Here is a 21,122-nt window from a genome sequence, read left to right on the forward strand (position 1 = left end):
CTTTAAGTATAATGTTTGTTATACAAACATAGGGGGGTCAAAAAGTTTTGTTATACAAACATATAAACATATGTTTACAAACATATAGGCCTACATATTGTACAAACATAGGGGGGTCAAAAAGTTTTGTCTGTCAAAAGAGGGGGGGTCAAAAAAGTTTAGCGGTCCATCGAGGGGGGGGGGGTCAAAAAAGTTTTCGAGCAAAAAATTTGAGGAAGACCAGCCCCCTACCAAAGTATTAATGAACACTCCCTAACAAAAAGCGGTTGCGCAACAATTTTTCCAAAGTGAATGATTTTCCACATTTTTTTCGAAAAAAAAATTCAATTTTATATTGTACTCCGCTGAGACGAAAATACCCCAGGTATTTTCGTGTCAGGTAGGCCTACTCCGGAAGGCACATGTAACGTCACTCCTCCTATGGGCAATCAATCAATCAAGTTTACCCAGCACTCTTTCACTGTGGTAACACGATTGAACTGCACTGATGTGTATGGCAACACCGACTTAGTTAGAACCATTTTCATTGGTTTTGACAATCAACTATAGACCAATCGAAATCGTCCTACTATGAGGTATTGGCCAAGTGTTATTGTTTTCTGGGGCGCTGAATTTTGAAGCAATGGCGTGAAATTTACACAGGAACCTAGAATCTTGTACCAAGCGTTTTAATATTTAAACATGGACCACTTCAATCAGATAGCATTAGCAGTTGTAATTCGTAGTTTGTGAAGAAGTATAAAGCATGAAAGTAAGTCTATGTCATCACTGCCCGAGTCTGCCGAGACGAAATTCGAATAGTTGTCGGCGTTTATTTATTACTATACTAAAATGCAGAAAACCTTAGACGAGCGCGTATTGTAAGGATACATCGCGTATATACTGCGTTGAACGCACTTGTCTCTGATTGGCTGCTAAGGCGATATATTGTTGCTGAGTGGAGATTTATGAATGAACTGTCCGCCGTACGCGTTGTTAGCGCCGAACCATGGAATAAGTATATAGAGCACGTAGTGCGATGGAATTGAAACTTCGTTCGTCGACGTGAGGCCAGGCGATCGTCACGCTTGCAACATGTGGCCGTAGATGGCAGCAGCATTTTTCTTTAATTAGCATATTCGTGACGTCATGTTAAAGTAAGTGTCCACAGCACTACGCATATTTTTTTACGTAGCTTTTAGTACTATCGTGGTGGCAGCAGCATTTTTCTTTACTTTTCCAAAATGGCCCCGCCCGGGAGACGCCATTGGACGCCATGTTAGTGCAGGGTAATACACAGGGAAAGCCGACGCTGTCGCCACCTTTTTGTATTGCGCTAGCATATGAGTTGCAACGGCCTGGCCGAACTTGCAACATCACGGTAGTCGCGCTCGTAAAAGGTTTGCTGCATTTTAGTATAGTAGTAGTACTGTAGAGTTTATTAGTAGGCATGTTCATAGTACTAACAACATTGTTAGGGTTTTTTATTCTTACATGTTTTACTAGCTGGCTTGTGGAAGTACAGTGTTATAACCCTCACCCTAACCCTAACTAGTCCGAGGTGCTCTGACGATAACACTCCGATCGCCAGGCAATCTACGCCAGCATTAGCATACTGCATAGCCATAGGCAGTGGGACTATTCACTCGGTCGGACATCCGGGAAAATTGTCCCCTTCGTCCCCTTTGCACAAGCGCGCCCATAGCAACCAGCTCGAGAAAGGGGAACTGCACATGCGCTGCACATGCGCACACTTGTTTTACAACAAGGCTATTTCCCCTTTGTGACGTCAGCCCGACCAAGAGAATGTAGGGTGAATTCAAATTTGCCATCAAACTGCATCATTTTACATATCAAATTAAAGCCCTTGAGTAAAGAAAGCCAAAACTGAAAACATTTTTGTCATAGCACTTTCCGTAACAAAGTTACATCTTGTCAAACATTGACTTTCATCAAAAAAGATTCTGGCGATCTTTTCCTTTAGACCACCCTCGCTATATAGGGACTAAATTATTACTTTTACATCAAGGTTTACTTTTGCATCAAGGTTAAACAGTTGCCAAACACTTTGAAGTCAAGGTTTAATGTATTGGAAGGAGGACAGGGCTTCGAATAATGAGGGAAATTATGGGGTAAAAAAACAAGGTTAAAAATTTTTTTTGAAACAAGTGAAAACAGCTATTCTGCTAGGAAGTTTTGTCTCAAAAAGCGATTAAAAATAATCGGAAAAGCAAAAAACATACCTTCATAATATCAGCATCACTTTTGTCACATGAAAAGATGATCAGATGCGTGAAAAGTGGCAAAGAATTCGTGAAATGGAAGAATGTTCTCAGCAAAATATGTTACGTTTTAAGAGAAATTCGCCATCTTGAATAAATGCAGAATTGCGTCAGGCAGTAAAAAACTGTCAAACGCGCTTGAAAATACATGATACGCTAGCGTAAATTACCGTCAAAACGAAAGCGTACATCACTGGCGCTTGTGTTTCGGAGATGGCATCACCGGTTTTGCAACCAGCTCTTTTACGTCCAAAATAGCGATAAAAACATGGATTTTGGAACAAAATAAAGCTTGTTCCACGAAATAAAAGGTATGTTTGTATAGCTAAAAACATTTTAAACCTTGATGCGAAAGTTTAATTTGATAAATTCATAGTTTTAACCCTATATAGCTCGGGTGGTCTAAAAGAAAAGATCGCCAAGATTCTGCTAGCAAAATTCCCCAAAACGGCATTTAGGGGTGTTTCTAGATCTTAGTCTCATGGCGATAGTAGCTTTTTTAATGGAACTGCTATCAAAATCCTCTAAAATTCCATGTGCGACTTGATTATCACCATAAAAATCATATATTTGGGTCAAGTGAAGTATAGAAAACATATTTATGTAGGTTTCCTTCACCGACCTATTCTCGAAAAAAAAATTCAAATTTCTATGTAAATATGCATTGTGTTTGGGCCCCGGTCTTGGCGTAATTTAGCTGACTAGCAAATGTGTTAACTAAGGTTTGCCTGGGATACCTAGACTATGCCCAGCGCGGTCACGTCACACTCGGTGTGACGTGCCTGAACTCAAATAACTTTCGTGGCGACAGACATATTGCAGGAAAGCGTGCCAATTTAAGCTTCCTGTAATATCTATTGCACATAACATACGAAGTCACAAACTTACAAACTTCAATATGAACTTCAAATACACCAGACCAGCTGTTAATCATTACCGATCCTTCAGAACGCGTTTTACTCTTGCAGCTGTTTGATGTAAAATGCGACTTCGCTATCTCCATTTTCCCTATCGAAACGTCAGGTGTTGTTTACAATTTTACCGGAAATGTGGGAAATCGCCAGGCCTTCTTCAGGAAATGCGCAAGGCATTGTGGGAAATTGTCAGAGCTGTGCACGTTGTGTAGCCTAAGTTCCTTGGCCCCGATCTCGAAACAATAAACATGGCGGAATAAAATGACCGTGCGTAAGCAGTAAAAGGACTGGTGGATTAAACCTATGTAACTCATCGGTCTGACAAGGTAAGGTCATTACGCATCATCAGAGTTGGTAAATACGTCATCTGCTTTACGCCATTGTTGTAGCCGAGAGAGCAAGCGTGAGGTCTGGACACTTTTCGTGTTCTGGACACAAATTTGTCATAAATATATTGGCGATGTCCAGTATTTAAGGGCACTTTTTACATACAGGTACGTTTGCTTGTGATACATGTACATCGGGTAGATTCGATAGCTGTACAAATTGTACAAAATATCAATTTGATAATGACCTCAAATTGTTTACAAAAATATATTTTTCCATACGTTGTCATTGTATCAAGTTGTTCGACGCATACAGTGGGACAACGGAACCGCTACGTGAACGAGCTAAACCCTAACCAGTGCAGAAGGCAGCTATTACATGTAAAAATAAAAACCCCTAAAGTAAAGGAATACCTAGTTGTCCACGTACTGTGACATAGTCGTACCACATCATGAACACAGGCATACTGCCATAGGCCTATATTAGGCCCTTCGCACTTAATATTAGTTTCCTGTTTAAGATTTTGAAAAAGGGACAAGGACGTGACTTTTAATTATTAATTATTAATTATCTTTTATTTTCTAGTATCTAGTGATGGTTTCACTATAATTTCTTACTATCTTTTATTTTCTTTATTTAGTTTGAACTATTACAAGCAAGTGTCGAATCGTTTTGACTACAGCGGGCATTTAATTATTCACAACAATATTTGATTTTAAATCTTGATCTTGATTTCTTGATCTTGATTTAGTACTGGCCAACACTCCTCCTGGAGTCAGACGGTCAGGGAATGTGCGTGCGCAGTGCTTGGTTAGTCTTGATGTTGCTCTTTGTTGTGGTTGGCTACAGCTTCTTTAAACTGTGGTATGTCTTCTATTTGGGTTATTTGTTCAGGTAGATTGTTCCAGTTAATAATTGTTCGGGGGAAAAAATGAAAATTGCAAGCAGTCTTTGCTGGTGGTGATTGTTGTGTAGGCGTTGCAGTGAAGATGCCGTGATTGACGTTGGACGGGCTGTAGTAGTGTTCCAGTTGGCAGGGATAATATAAGTGGCCTAGGCGAGATTGCTGCAGGATGGTTAATCTGCGAGAGGTTCTTCTGTTCTCCAGCGAGTCCCATTCAAGGGTTTTCATCATATTTGTAACTGTTCCTGGGGTGCGAGATGTGTACATTTGTAGTCATTGAAGACAAAGCGAGCGGCTCTTTTCTGTATCATTTCAATCTGGTTTATAGAATCTTTGGTATGGGGATCCCATGCAGCCGATGAATATTCTAGAAGTGGTCTAACGAGGGATCTGTAAGCAGCTTCCTTGGTGGATTTAGGACATGAATATGTTGAATATCGTTTTTCCAATTGAGCTTACTGGTAATGAAGACGCCTAAATAGGGGTGGCCATCCGTTTCATTTAAAACAGAGTCACCCAGTTTGTATTCAAAGTGCTTCGGGTTTTTGGAGTGTGTGAGTCTCATTATGAAACACTTTGAGGGATTGAAACATAATTGCCACTTTTTCTCCCATTCGACCAATGTATTAAGGTCTTCTTGAAGCTCCTTTGCATCAAAATCATTTTGTATTTCATGGTATAAAACACAATCGTCTGTGAACAGACGGACAGACAAATTTAATTTTTCAGGCAAATCATTTATGTAAACGAGGAATAACAACGGCCCCAGCACCGTGCCTTATTTATAAATAAGTGAAGGTGGAGTTGTACTCTTTGTTCATTCATCATTATTGTTGATATTATCAAAGTCAGAAAATGGCAAGTAGAAGTAGTTGAAAGTTATTTTAAAGGAGAAAATTAGAAATAAAAATAAAATAATTAATTATTTTGAGATTTTCAATTTTGGACGCGGGCGGTAAACAGGAAACAAATATTAATCAAGTGTGAAGGGCCTTATAACATTTCTGTAAAAATAGATTAGTATTTATTTTCCATAAAATGTTAGCTTTTACTGTCGGATATGTCCCCTTTTTGTCCTTTCAAAAACCCAATAGCCTAAAATGGAATTACAGCATAGAAAATTGGAATTTACTACTAGCGCCCATGCATGTTACTCCTGCGGTTGTAATACGGTACGGTCCTCGGGGTGTGTGTGTATGTGTATCCCACACGCCGTGTACATACTGTGCATGTATACGTATTCGACTTATATTTCCATCGTAATAATAAAACGCCGGTTCCATCGTTTTATTAAATTATTCAAAATCTCGGATTTTGACAAAACTATAGCACCTAAATAAAGTCTTGATTTTTGCAGAGTATCTTTATTGACTAAAGTACATTACGATCATGTAAAAACAGAATTGAAATATTTTTTGAGGGCGTTCTCCGCAGCAAATGTTATAATATGGCTCCGCAGCAAATGTTATAATATGGCTTTAAGCCTGGCAATCTTTTCTTGTAGACCACCCGAGCTATATTTATCAAATTAAACTTTCGCATCAAGGATAAACATGTTTTAAACTATTATAAACATACCTTTTATTTCGTCAAACAAGCTTTATGTTGTTCCAAAATTCATGTTTTTATCGCAATTTTGGACATATAAGAGCTGAATACAAAACCGGTGATGCAAACTCCAAAACTTTCACGTAGCATGAGCGCCTGATGTACGAGCATTTTCAAGCGCGTTTGACAGTTTTTAACTGTTTGACGCAATTCTGCATTTATTCAAGATGGCGAATTTCACGAAAAACGTGATGTATTTTTCTTTTAAAAATTCCCTCATTTCACAAATTCTTTGCCACTTTCCACTCATCTGATCATCTTTTTATGTGACGGAAATGACGCTGCTTTTATAAAGGTATGTTTCTACCTTCTCCGATAATTTTTAAGTTGTTTTTTGAGACAAAAACTTCCAAGTAGAATAGCCATTTTCACTTGTTTTCAAAAAGTTGTTTCGACCTTGTTTTTTACCCCATAATTTCCCTCATTTATCGAAGCCCTGTTCTCCTTCCAATACATGTACATTAAACCTTGACTTCAAAGTGTTTGGCAACTGTTTAAACTTGATGCAAAGGTAAACCTTGATGCAAAAGTAATAATTTAGTCCCTATATAGCTCGGGTGGTCTAAAGGAAAAGATCGCCGGCCTTAAGGTACTTATTCGCTGGCGTAGTGGGCGGTAGTGCACGTTAGAATATGACCGTTGCCAGGTCAATTGGCTCATACTTTCATTGTTCCGAACCACTGATCGAAATGATCACAACACAAAGCCTATGCATATCAAAATTCAGAACAGATTTATGAGCCCAGGCTTGAACCAGTAACCAATGGTTACTAACATGCACTACGGCAGCGAATGTCCTTGGCAGACTTGACTTATAAGGTTAATAACTGCGCATTAGTTATTTGGAGGGCATTGTGAAAAATCTAAACATTTTGCCTTTGGAACCGAGGGATATTCCGAGGTCCAAAGCAAAATCTTTAGATTTTTCACAATGCCCGACATATAACTGATGCAAAGTTATTAACCGAATTCATAACCGTCATTTTGAACTCATCACTCAACCAAATCTCAAGATTTTATTCTCCGAAATTTGTTGAAATAAACAATTTGTATCGAAACTTATATTTCGCCCTTCAAAAAGTCGAACAGGCTAAACGGACTTACCAATTACAGCACTGCGCAATCACGCCATGTGCAAATATGGTACCGGTGGTTACGCGCTTGGCGTGAAGTGTTCGGCGCAGCAGATGCGCTTTATGTGGATGTCATTGTACTCGTAAGCATCTGCGGAGGTCATTGATGGATATCAATAACCTCCGCGCCGGTGTGCATATATCATCTGGTCATGAAACGATTCAATAGATAACATCTGCCCCACTAATCCCAAGCTATTGTCTGAAATTGCTCCTCGGAATATGTATCATTTATAAGAACTCAGTCCTCAAATGAGAGTCATATAAATAATGACCAAAAGATAAATGACTGACTATCATTGAGGACTGAGTTCTTATGATACATCTTCCATGTGTTTGTAGGGAGAATCTTGAAACTTGGTAGTAAGATGGCGGACACGTGCAAAGGGCGAATATAGTTCCACACAGTAACTATCATGTTATCATGGATAGTATATTGATTTCTTGATCAACGTTTGTGTAACACATGTTTGGATCTGCATCCTACACGTCCGCTATAGTGTACTGTACGCAGTGGGAAAGTTCTATGATAAACACAAATTAACTAATTTTCCTATAGTGAGGATGTAATTTGTTCGTAATTTTTTTCATAATAGGTCCAGTGGTTCTCCAAAGTCGCCGAAAACTTTGAAAAAAAAAATTTAAAAAAAAAAAATTGTAAATTTTTTTTTCAAATTAACTGTGAATAATCCTAGCCCTTCAGAAATAGGTCCAGTGGTCCTTCAAAGTAGCAGAAAATAAAATTTTTTTTTTTTATAATGAGCCCTAGATGTGATTATATCAATCATGTACTATATGTACTTGTACTATGACTTACGACAAAAAACTGACAACATTGTTGGAAATTTGGTCAGATTGCACGAGAGAGCATCTAAACCTTGCGAGCTTCCAGGGCCCTTAAGCGGGCCCTGGACCCTGACCGTTAGGATTTCGCACTTCACGCTCGTGATGTTCGCTTCTCGCACATAGGCCTATTTCAGTTATTTCACAGAAAATTTCCACCACTTGTCATCAAGTTCCCAGACAGCAGAAAATTTTCTGGAGGCCTGCCAAAATGCATGAGTCCATAACAGACACCATGATTTAACTTGCTGTGAAGGCTACAAAGTCTTGGTGCAAAAAGTCACAACACCACTGAAAATGTGCTTGCATGCACTTTTAATTAGATTTGTAAACAATACACAATCTGTGACATTTTCACAAGAAGAAAATTAACATTCAGCCACTAGTGTTGGGATCAATCACAGGAAATCAAGTCCCGACTGAAAATTTCAGGAACCAGGAATAAAAAAATGCTCTTGATTCCCAGAAGTTGAAACAATTTGAGCCCCTTTTTATTTTGTATTTGGTGTAATTGTACTTACAATTTACACACGCAAGCTGCCATCGCTAGTAACAGCATTGTACCCATAAACATGCAAGAGATTCCACTCTTTAAAGCCATATTATAACATTTGCTGAGGAAGACGCCCTCACTGAATTTTTAAAATTCCTTTTTTTACACGATTAAATTGTACTTTATTAAACCAATATACCCTGCAAAAATCAAGACACTAAGTGCTGTAGTTTTGTCAAAATCCATGATTTTGAATTAAAGGCTGATTCAGCGCGTTATTATTACGATGGAATTATTAGTCGAACGCATACACGATGTTCATAACACACAGTACGTCATGGCGTGCGGGACGGTGATATACACAACAAAGGGTCGTACCACAACATAACCGAAGGAGTGGTACGTATTGGCTGTATATGTGCGCTGGTAGTAAATTCCAATTTTCTTTGCTTTGCCGTAGTTGTTCGGCTCAAAATTAAAGGGATATATCTGACAGTAAAAGCTAACATTTTATGGCCAAGAAATGATAATCTATTTTGTTTGAAAATGTTATAATATGGCTTTAAATGTTTAAAGTTTCACTGCGTTTGGCATTTTGTAAACTTTCAATGAATACTTTTATTATTGAATTTATTTGCTCCGTCTCTCAGTGCTCACGCAATAGCCCGCAGCAAAAGCTCTGTCAAAATTTTGTTGTAGGAATATATTGTGCTGTTGGTGGATGTCAACAAACTTTCTGCCCATTGTAGTCCAGTACGTACACTGTACGAAAGGGAATCTGAGACGGCAACTGAATGTTGAAATTTTGCTTTGGAAAGTTGCGGGTGCGGATACTTTTGCTAGAATCGGTCAAGGGCCACAGGGAAATACCCACTGAAGGTAATCTTCGACAAAATCCGGACGTAGTAAACTACAAAATTCATTCATAAAAATGCATATACAGCCGGCGAAAATATACCAAAATTGGCCGAGACATTGACATCAGTCATGAAATCGCCATTTTGCAACGAACAAAGTAGGCAATCTTACGACGGAAGATGATTATATTTTCGTTATTTTTTAGCCCGATTGTTGTTGATTTGAAACATTTATTGAACCAAAATTTAAGCGAGCGATTAATCACACTTCTCGGCACCATTTTAGGCATGCGATTGCCTCAAAACGCAGTCCCTGCTAATAGTAATAACAGATAAAAGTTTGACTGTATCACTGGCATTCACTGCACCTCCCAGGTGTTTGTGTCTGTTTATTTACATACTCATATTTCACTGATTATCTAGGACTACAAATATTTCGGGAATCCCGATCCCCTCCCCAAAAACTAAATCGGGTCCCGGGAGCACATATTCCCGAAACTCCCAGCACTATTTAGTCCCTCAGCTAGCATCGATTTAATCACCCCTCGGGTTCCAAAATTCTGACAGAGTCTATCTTATTCAGAATTTTCCACAGAATTTAAAAATCAATTTCTTACTCGCCAAAGCGCTGGCCATGGGGGTGAAAATTCCACTTTTTTACCAAAAACCTCCCATTTTAATAGGAAAATCCTCAAAATCAGTATTTTGATTATTTCATCAGTATTTGGTAAGCTTTTGATGTCTTTTTGGTGTCAAATTAAAGCTACTCAACTGTTCCTGACAATCAATTTGAAATCTTTTTCATATAAGGTAATATTAATGTTGAAAAAAGACAAAATTTGGGCAAAAATCATGTTTTTTAATCATTTTTAATACTTTTTGGCTTTTCAAATGTTTTGAAATCTCTAATGTGACTTCAAATACAACTCTGTATGTTTAGCCTAAGAGACAATATTCTTCTGATTACAAAAATGTCTTTTTTTCAAAAAAATAGTGAATTTAAAGGTAAGAAATGCATTTTTTTACCAAAAACCTCCATTTTAAAGTAAAATTCTAAAAATCAGTATTTTGACCATTTGCTCAGTATTTGGTGAGCTATTGATGTCTTTTTGGTGTCAAATTAAAGCTACGCAACATTTCTTGGCAATTTTTTGTAATCTTTTTCACATTAAGTCATTAAATGTTGAAAAAAGACAAAATTTGGGCAAAAATCATGTTTTTTATAATTTTTATTAATTTTTGGTTTTTCAAATGTTTTGAAATATTTATGTCACTTAAAACACAATTCTGTATAATAAGCCTAAAAGACAATATTGTTCTGATTACAAAAATGTCTTTTTTCCCCAAAAATAGTGAATTTAAAGGTAAGAAATGCATTTTTTACCAAAAACCTCCATTTTAAAGTCAAAATTCTAAAAATCAGTATTTTGACCATTTGCTCAGTATTTGGTGAGCTATTGATGTCTTTTGGTGTCAAATTAAAGCTACATAACATTTCTTGACAATTTTTGTAATCTTTTTCACATAAAGTCATTTAATGTTGAAAAAAGACCAAATTTGGGCAAAAATCATGTTTTTTTATAATTTTGATTAATTTTTGTTTTTTCTAATGTTTTGAAATATTTATGTAACTTAAAACACAATTCTGTATAATAAGCCTAAAAGACAATATTCTGCTGATCACAAAAATATATCTTTTTTCATGAATATAGTAAATATAAATGTGCGAATTGGATTTTTTACCAAAAACCCCCATTAAAAAAATTCTAAAAATCGGTATTGTGACCATTTTATCAATATTTGGTGAGCTATTGATGTGTTTTTGGTGTCAAGTTAAAGCCATGTAACTGCTCATGACAATCAAATGTAATCTCTTCCACACGAAGTACTTCTTATGTTCAAAAATACCAAAGTTGGGCAAAATCATGAATAATAACTTTCGTTTCTTTTTTAAATCACATTAAATGTTTCAAAAACATTAAAATGTTTTTGAAACATTTAATGTGATTTGAAACATAATTTTGTATGTTTACCATAAGAGGCATTATACTTTTGATTGCAAACATATCTTTTTTCATGAAAATAGTGAATGCAAAGGTGAGAAATGCATTGTTTTAAACCAAACACCCTCATTTAAAAGGAAAATGACCAATATTGTTATTTTGACCATTTTTAGGCTATGAAGTAAGCTATTGATGTCTCTTGATGTCACATGAAAGCCATATAGTTGTTCCTGGCAATACATTCGTAATATTTTGGATTATGAAGTACTTTTAAAATCTAACTACCAAGTTAAAAGTCCATTATACTTTAGAATAATTTGACAAGGGCAAAATAAAAATCATGGAGTTTACTGTAGAAACCAATTGCGAGCTTCACCAACGCCAACCCCCATAGGTCAACATTGATGGTGGCCATAATGGGTTATCATTTTAAGTATGGATCTACGAGATGAAAACATAAGGGGGTTCATTTTAATTTTAAGCCTGCCGATGAATGACACTCATACCGACACACGCAATGTCTATCCTGTTTTAGTGTGGCACATTTCAAACCAATTCCTCGCTTAGGGTTTTATAATAATGTCTATCCTTGTTTAGGGGCAAATTCCTCGCTTAGGGTGTTTTTATTTGAGTAAAATCCTCGTTTAGGGTTAGTTTGACACATTTTCAATATCCTAGCTTAGGGTCATTTTTTAAAGTCAATTTACGCGGATGCTTACAACTTTTATACATGAGTGCCCCCCTGGGAACAGTTTGGAACATTCAAATACCGTAACCAGTTTAAAACCACATGATGACTCTACACCAAATTTAAATTTATACCCATGAACGTGAATACCGGCAAGAAATGAAAAGCCTGGTTGATTTTACAGGTGGCTGTGTATAAATTACCAGTTTCATCTGTTTGATGATTGCATCAAGTTCATCCACTTTGTAGGATTCATTCAGGAAGGTGTTCAAGTTCTTCATTCTTCTTGTCCTCATCCCTTTCTATTTCAGTTTGATTGTCTTGTCTGAAACCCAGCTTAAATGAATGCTTGACAACTATTCTCTCTGCCACTTGTCGGATCAATACCTATCATACCTGCCAGAGATTGTTGATGATGTGTCATCCAAATCCAGGGCTTAGAATTAGTTTGGCAGCTCCAACTTGAAGCCTCAGAGCAGATTCTTGCAGCTTCATTCATCAGTTGAACTTGGGTCTTTTGGCAGGCTTCCTTTTGCTAGTTCGCAGACTGGTAAGAAGTATAGGATACTGATGATACATTGGTCGGAATCCAATTCTACTGTATTGTAGGAACAACTGTCGCAGAAAAGATTACTCACACTATAACTTGCTGTAAAATAGAATGTGGTCCCATGTGCATCCAGCTGGATGACACCAAGTCCAAAGACAGTTTCTGGGCTGGAGAAATCTCATATGGACAGGTCTAAGGTTGTATTCCTGGCACATGTTGACCAGTCGGCCACCATTGTCGGTGTTTCTATGGAAGTGGTTGCCTCGAATGACCAGATGATTAGAAAGATGGTTGTCCAAGCTTCTTATTCTGGCATTGAAATCACCGATTCAAGAATGAGATTGATATTGTGGTTTTTACTTGGTCTAGTACTCCTATTCCTTGGAGCATACTACAGTCGTGATGACTGCATCTATTTTGTGACTGAGCTGTAGACCAGCACCCAGTTCATGACATCTGAGAGAGTGTAGATGTCATATGAAGAGATTTGAAGGCAGATAAGTGACACTGTCACGATGTTGTACCAGGGTCCCACTGGCACGTCATAGGGTCCTGAACTAGTAGAACCCCCTTATGGTTTCATCTCAGGCATACTAACTGAATGACCAAAGCTAAACGTAGATACTTAAAATGATAACCCATCATGGCCACCATCAATGTTGACCTATGGGGTTGGTGTTGGTGAAGCTCGCAATTGGTTTCAGCAGTAAATTCCATGATTTTTATTTTGCCCTTGTCAAATTATTCTAAAGTATAATGGACTTTTAACTTGGTAGTTAGATTAAGTACTTCATAATCCAAAATATCACAAATGTATTGCCAGGAACAACAATATGGCTTTCATGTGACACCAAGAGACATCAATGGCTTACTTAATTTAATAGCCTAAAAATGGTCAAAATAACAATATTGGGCATTTTCCTTTTAAACGAGGGTGTTTGGTTTAAAACAATGCATTTATCACCTTTGCAATCACTATTTCCATGAAATAAAGATATGTTTCAAAAGAATAATGCCTCTTAGGGTAAACATACAAAATTATGCTTCAAATCACATTAAATATTTCAAAAAGAAGTACTTCGTGTGAAAGAGATTACATTTGATTGTCATGAGCAGTTACATGGCTTTAACTTGACACCAAAAACACATCAATAGCTCACCAAATATTGATAAAATGGTCACAATACCGATTTTTAGAATTTTTTTAATGGGGGTTTTTGGTAAAAAATCCAATTCGCACATTTATATTTACTATTTTCATGAAAAAAGACATATTTTTGTAATCGGCAGAATATTAGGCTTGTCTTTTAGGCTCATTATACAGAATTGTGTTTTAAAGGGGGTAACCCTATTGGTTTTGGATATGGATTGTCTTTAAAATTACATAATAATATCAAATATCGCCTCCTTTATGCTGCTTTGTGAAAAAACGAGAGCATTTTCAGCGTAAATGTGAATAAATAGCCAAATTTGCAATCCAATACCTTGGTATACGTGAATTGCATTCTGGGCAGGCAATGACGAATGCTGACATGCTGTACAATGCCCGGCCCGTATTGAACGGAAAATGTTTTATTTTCGTACCGTTTCAAAAAAAAAAAGGAAACAAAATATATTTCCCCTTGCAATATGTACATTTCAAATGAATATAAAAAAGTTTGGGTAAAATGGAGAGGAAAAAAACCCTTCCGAGAACGGGTTTTGAACCGGGTACCTCTCGGGTAAAAAACAAACGCGCTAGTCAATTGAGCTATTCAGCACACCACGCTTACTCTTGCCGTTTTAATAACTATATACGGCAAACCGTCTCCTCAGCAGTTAGTGTGGTTCGCTTTTTTCACAGAATGTGTATGACGCGAAACCAAAGTAGCTGTTGCGGTGACTGATATTTCGCTCATAATTCCTCCCAGAATTCCAAAGTATTTACCATTGTTTACAAACTGGTATACCTGTAAAAACCGCTGTGATTCATGATTTCTCCGAAATACATCGACTTGGAGCGCCAAATTTCAGGATAGTAATGAGAAAAATAGTATCTATTATGTGATACCAAAACCTCATCAACAATGAAAAAAATCGGGGGATGATGCTGTCGATCGGGTTACGGACCTTTAAGTGACATAAATATTTCAAAACATTTGAAAAACCAAAAATTAATAAAAATTATAAAAAAACATGATTTTTGCCCAAATTTTGTCTTTTTTCAACATTAAATGACTTTATGTGAAAAAGATTACAAACAATTGTCAAGAAATGTTGCGAAGCTTTAATTTGACACCAAAAAGACATCAATAGCTCACCAAATACTGAGCAAATGGTCAAAATACTGATTTTTAGAATTTTTACTTTAAAATGGAAGTTTTTGGTAAAAAATGCATTTCTTACCTTTAAATTCACTATTTGTGGGGGAAAAAAGACATTTTTGTAATCAGAACAATATTGTCTTTTAGGCTTATTATACAGAATTGTGTTTTAAGTGACATAAATATTTGAAAACATTTGAAAAAACAAAAATTAATAACAATTATAAAAAACATGATTTTTGCCCAAATTTTGTCTTTTTTCAACATTAAATGACTTTATGACTTTAATAATTGTCAAGAAATGTTGCGTAGCTTTAATTTGACACCAAAAGACATCAATAGCTCACCAAATACTGAGCAAATGGTCAAAATACTGATTTTTAGAATTTTACTTTAAAATGGAGGTTTTTGGTAAAAAATGCATTTCTTACCTTTAAATTCACTATTTGTGGGGGTCAAAAAGACATTTTTGTAATCAGAAGAATATTGTCTCTTAGGCTAAACATACAGAGTTGTATTTTAAGTCACATTAAAGATTTCAAAACATTTGAAAAGCCAAAAAGTATTAAAAATGATTAAAAAACATGATTTTTGCCCAAATTTTGTCTTTTTCAACATTAATATTACCTTATATGAAAAGATTACAAATTGATTGTCAGGAACAGTTATGTAGCTTTAATTTGACACCAAAAGACATCAAAAGACACCAAATACTGATGAAATAATCAAAATACTGATTTTGAGGATTTTCCTATTAAAATGGAGGTTTTGGTAAAAAAGTGAAATTTTCACCCCCATGGCCAGCGCTTTGGCGAGTAAGAAATTGATTTTTGAATTCTGTGGAAAATTCTGAATAAGATAGACTCTGTCAGAATTTTGGAACCCGAGGGGTGATTAAATCGATGCTAGCTGAGGGACTAATTAGCCACCAAATTCTTTTTATGTGTACTCGAAAATTTCAAAATTTTGGGGTTGAATCACTTGTAAGGTCAAATGTCACTTCACGCTTTTATCAACATGGAAATATGTGTCTTACTTAAATGGTCAATCTTTGAAAAAATATTGCTCTGTAAATAAGCTCGCAGATGGTTTTAAATACTAGTATAGAAATTGAGGTCTTGTGATTTTTTCATAACCTAAATATTTATTATTGAATTGAGAGAATTTTCCAAAGAAAGGTTAGTCAACATGGCAACAGAGCCTAATAAATTATATTATCACTAGCAACTAATCTTAAAAAATGACAATTTCAGATGCTGCAAAGACACTGTTAATGTTTTACTACATGTAAAAAGATGGAGGATATGTACAATGTCTCTACTAAGGACACATCAGGCAGTTCAACAGCTAGTTCAGTGCTCATCAATGCAACATCAATACCAAGAGAAAGTGACAAACAACATGACATATCAGGTATTTATTTTAATACACTCACAATGTATTTAGCACTGTAATAGACTTAACTTCAATAACCACAGACAGGATCACATAAATTCTCAAGAACATGTTATAGCTTTATAGCATGCTGATAGGGCCATACGTACCTTAACCCTCTTATGCATGTCAGTTGTGGGTAAAATTTCACAATAACCAGTAAGATTACCGAATAGGGTGCAACTTGCTAGACTTGAGTCCAGTCATCATTTACGCAGTTTAGGGTTGGGGTAGGGTAGGGCAGTCTTGTAATAAGACTACAACTCTGGCGGAAATTCGTTGCCACACCAGCACGTTCTGGTGTTAAAAGCACGCAATCGAAGCTAAATATGTGATAGTTCCGTATTATTTTGTATAATACATGTAGTTGCAAATGCACATTCAGATTACACTTGCCCCTTCCCCACCCCCCATTTTCCAATGTTGGGAGACTGTAATGTAGAAATGATGACGATTTTGTCCAAATCAACATTGCAATAGGGGAGCGGGGAAGGATGTTGGCCAATTAACGCTCAGGTGTGGCAACCTTTTTCGCCAAGGTTGTAGGGTAGCACCCTATTCGGCAATAGCTCCCAATAACCAGTCCATGTGGCAGGTGACAATTGGAGATAAATTTGCGGTTGTTCTAAGGCCAGTAACTTTTTAAAAATTACCCATCCTACTGAATAAAGTAAATTGCCTAATTGTTCAGTGATGTGATGTCATAAACAATCATGCTGATTGACTGATCAACAATCATGAGTACAAAATGGTTGATCATTGAGCATGTGGGATGGAGACTTATCTAACTATAGTCTGTTTATCTACCTCGAGTCACCGTCACTAGCTTTGAAGTTCAGCGTTGGCTTAGCGTAGTTTCTTGCGTGTACATGCGGCATGTTGATCACACGCATAAAAGTATGTACACACACCAAGTAACGCTAAGCTAATGCAGAACATGCTGAACTTCAAAGCTAGTGCCGGTGACTCTAAGTAGATATACATACTATAAATGATCACTATCGCATACCTGGAACTCTGAACAATAAGGAAGTTTCAAAATAAGTTTAATTTAATGTAATCACTGATTGTACAGTATCCCTGAACAAAATTATGGATTTGCTTTTCTTCTTCTGCATCACTTGCCACTATTGGCACTATAATGCAACATAATGTGGCAGGAAAAAATTCTAAAGAAACAGTATGTATAAACCTTGTACTCTCAAAGTTAATTCACAGACTTGCACATTGTTTTCTTTGTCTTAACCAGGGTCTAGTTTCTCAAGCAGCTCATCGCAAAGAGTTTGTATCAAAGCAAAATACTTGAAGGAAATCAAGAGCCCATTTGATGCTGCTGCTGAAGGAAACACACCATCAGAATATGTTCCACCAGTACTCCCTGGCAACAGACCCAAAGGGTACCAGGCTGGTGGTACTCAACATCATCTTAGGAGCAGTGCTGGTATTCAGAAAGAAAGGAAAGAAGGGAAGAGAGGAGAACAATTAGGGACAGTTTTAAATCATTCAGGGGAAACATATAAAGATGATAATGGTAAGAATACTATAACAGCTAGGGGATAATTGCTAATTTTGTGTTTAACTTTGAACTCTTGGTATGCCATCAACTTCGCGGGTAGCAACCTGGGGTAGCAACATGAGGGTGTACGGCACATTAACACATATTTGTATCTGCATCCTACGCTGTAAATGCCACATATACATGGTGGGAAAGTTCTACGATGAACACAAATTTTGCTACAGTAATAGGCCTAATTCAGGATGTTATAATGTGTTATTCTACACAGGAGGTAAGACCGGCAATTAATGTAAGTAAGTAATTGATCTGTTATCTGTTTAAACATTGATAGCACTCCTACAGCATTCAGAAGTTACCCCACTGACTTCTGTTTAAGCATTGATAGCATTCCTATAGCATTCAGAAGTTACCACACTGACTTATGTTTCGAAAAGCATTGATAGCATTCATATAGCATTCAGAAGTTACCCTACTGACTTCTGTTTAAGCATTGATAGCATTCCTATAGCATTCAGAAGTTACCACACTGACTTATGTTTAAGCATTGACAGCATTCCTATAGCATTCAGAAGTTACCATACTGACTTGTTTAAGCATTGATAGCATTCCTATAGCATTCAGAAGTTACCACACTGACTTATGTTTAAGCATTGATAGCATTCCTATAGCATTCAGAAGTTACTGCACTGACTTATGTTTTAAAAGCATTAAAACACTCATGCTGCAGCATTCAAAAGTTGCCACATTCAATTTTGAAGTATGATAAAGCCTGTGACATGTGTCATTACGAGTGTGAAATGTTGCTTAATATTCATAACATTCTTGAATATTTGTATATAATTCAACAGTGGCTTGTGAACTTCTTGAAGCTGTCAACACCTCTGGACAATCCATAAAAGGAAAAGGAACTGTCGAGCCAACTGGTCATTCATCATCTGCTGTGTTTAAGGTAATGTTATTCCTACATAAATTGATGTACAATCCAAACTATTTCATTTGGCCATGATGGGACCAAGCATTGGCCGGATAAATGGAAAATCCGGATTAGTGAGTTATAAAGTTACAAAAACAATTAAAGTTACAAAAATTTAGACAAATCAAGCAAACAAACTAGGATTCATATAATTTTAACATAAGATACATATGCACAGCACCACAAAATCCATGCCTGAAGAATTTCATTATTCTGATTCATTTCATTATTCTGATATAAGATGGTTCTTATGCTGATTGCATAGGTGTTTTTCCAATTTGGATAGTCTTATGTTTCATTCAATAGAATTTAACTAAGATGGAGCTGTGTTTTGGATTGACTATTTAGAAACAGTCATTTGCATTATTACAATGATTGTTTTGAAAGTCAATATATTTTATCAGTTATTGTTCTTCTCTGCAGACCCCAGCATCATCATCTTCTTCTGTTGTCAAGCAAGGAGCACCTAGCAGTGGTCTTGACAATATCTTAACACAATGGACAGTTAATGGAACCGCTAATGATTTAAGAATCACACAGTTTGCTCCAACTGGAAGACAGCGTGTCATGAAAGAACAACTACTGAAAAGGTATGTTTGTAGTAGTTTAGTTATACACACAACACAAAGCGATAGTCCTCACTTATGTAATTATGTATTCAGCAGCAAAAGCATTGTAACAATCCATGCGTTTCAAATTAACAGTGAATAAACCGGGCACATGGGGTAGTCGACAGGGGCTCATCGTGGGCGAGCGATGTGAGCTTGGCCGTGCCTAGAATTAACTGTTTTGATTTGTAACTTTTGAAAATTCACCAAATTTTACTAATTTAGAGCTGATGATAGTAAATGCAGTACCAAATTAGAGCTAACAAGATGCTACACACCACCATATCAATCAAATTGTCATAACATGAGCAGGTTTAGATTTATGATGAGTTATGTAAGTGAGGACTTTTTTGTGTGTTGTGTTTAGTTGGTTTGAATCAGATGCTGATAGCTGATGGCCTAAGTACTTGTCCCTTCTTGACCAACAATAACTAAAAAGTGTTTATCTTCCTTATTAGAGAGCTCATTCAGAACCAAAATGGACTTAATTACGGGTAAAACCACATTTTGCATGCATGCTCTATGCACATTTTTTCAGTAAGCTAATTCCAGGTGAAAGTCAAAAGGACAAGATGTGATGTGTCATGTGATCGTAAATGGAGAAGTAGCCAAAAATCTGCCCGGGGGTGATTTTTTTCACAATTTGGGTTTGTTGCAAATTTGTGATGTTATTAATGTTAAAAATATTGTCTGATAGTTTCAGACTGGAATATAACTGGCATCTTGTATTTTTTAGACATTTTTCAAGGTAATTCCTACTATCAACATTGTCAGTAATATTTTGAAAGGCCGAAATCTCAATTTCCAATTTTATAACACCATAACTTACAAACTCAATATCTTCGCTTTGGAATGTCCGATTTCATTGGGGAAAACGGCGTTGTGAAGCAAAATATCTTTATATTTAATATATGTAAAAACCTCAAAATTGATAACCTGCCCAAAAGTGTCTCCTTTTGACGTCACATATAATTTTGCCTGTTTTGCTGAAGACTTAGAAATTAAGTGTTTATAATTTCTCCAACACGGTGAAGCAAATTTGTTAGTGGTAATAAATCATACACAATACTAAGGTTCAGGGCAAATGTGGGTGCAGGTGTGGATCTGATGCTCTTGTTGTGTTTCAGCGGGACTGTGATGTCCATCATATAGAGCATCCATATCCACCTGGTTACTAAATTCTTAGCCGAGTAATGTACAGTGTCTTCAAGATTACACATAGATACCATAAAACCTTGTCTACAAGCGTATTATAGTGCTTTTGATGAAAGCTAAATTAATCCATTCCAGGAGCCTTCCATCAACCAAATTATGGTGTTTGAGCAAATAAATTACCGAACAACTATATACAAACAAGTATTATGGTAAGACCAATCTATTGTATTGGCATATTTACGGTTATTTCGTATTAATTTAGCTTTTATTAAAAACACTATGTATACTTGTAGACGAGGTTTTACGGTATGTGTGCATTGCAGGTGCATCGAAATGGTGATTTTCAATGCCAATAGGAACCAAATAACAATATATAACAAGCTAGTTGTTCTTTCCTATTTGTATGTCTCTGTACTGTAAATTAACAACATTTTTTGGGGTGGGGAATTATCATTTTGAGGTATTGTTGGCAATTGAAATGTTATTCAATTTTAGTTTGTTTTCCCTGCACATGTTATGTTAGCAATCGGTACACATGTATTTGTCATGTTC

At 36.4% G+C, this 21,122-nt stretch overlaps 1 protein-coding gene across 1 annotated transcript in view; it reads left to right on the top strand.

Annotated features, from left to right (window-relative positions):
- The first annotated feature begins 502 nt into the window (after positions 1 to 502).
- Positions 503 to 21,122, top strand: part of LOC140153431 (uncharacterized) — a 134,299-nt gene continuing 113,679 nt past the window's right edge. The window contains exons 1-5 of the mRNA XM_072176185.1: positions 503 to 751; positions 16,138 to 16,297; positions 17,568 to 17,849; positions 18,683 to 18,783; positions 19,231 to 19,397. Of these exons, the coding sequence (XP_072032286.1) occupies positions 16,180 to 16,297; positions 17,568 to 17,849; positions 18,683 to 18,783; positions 19,231 to 19,397 (668 nt within the window). The 5' untranslated portion in view covers positions 503 to 751; positions 16,138 to 16,179. The remainder of the gene's footprint in view (positions 752 to 16,137; positions 16,298 to 17,567; positions 17,850 to 18,682; positions 18,784 to 19,230; positions 19,398 to 21,122) is intronic.

The sequence above is a fragment of the Amphiura filiformis genome, chromosome 5 (genome assembly GCF_039555335.1).
Source record: "Amphiura filiformis chromosome 5, Afil_fr2py, whole genome shotgun sequence".
Lineage (NCBI taxonomy): Eukaryota > Metazoa > Echinodermata > Ophiuroidea > Amphilepidida > Amphiuridae > Amphiura > Amphiura filiformis.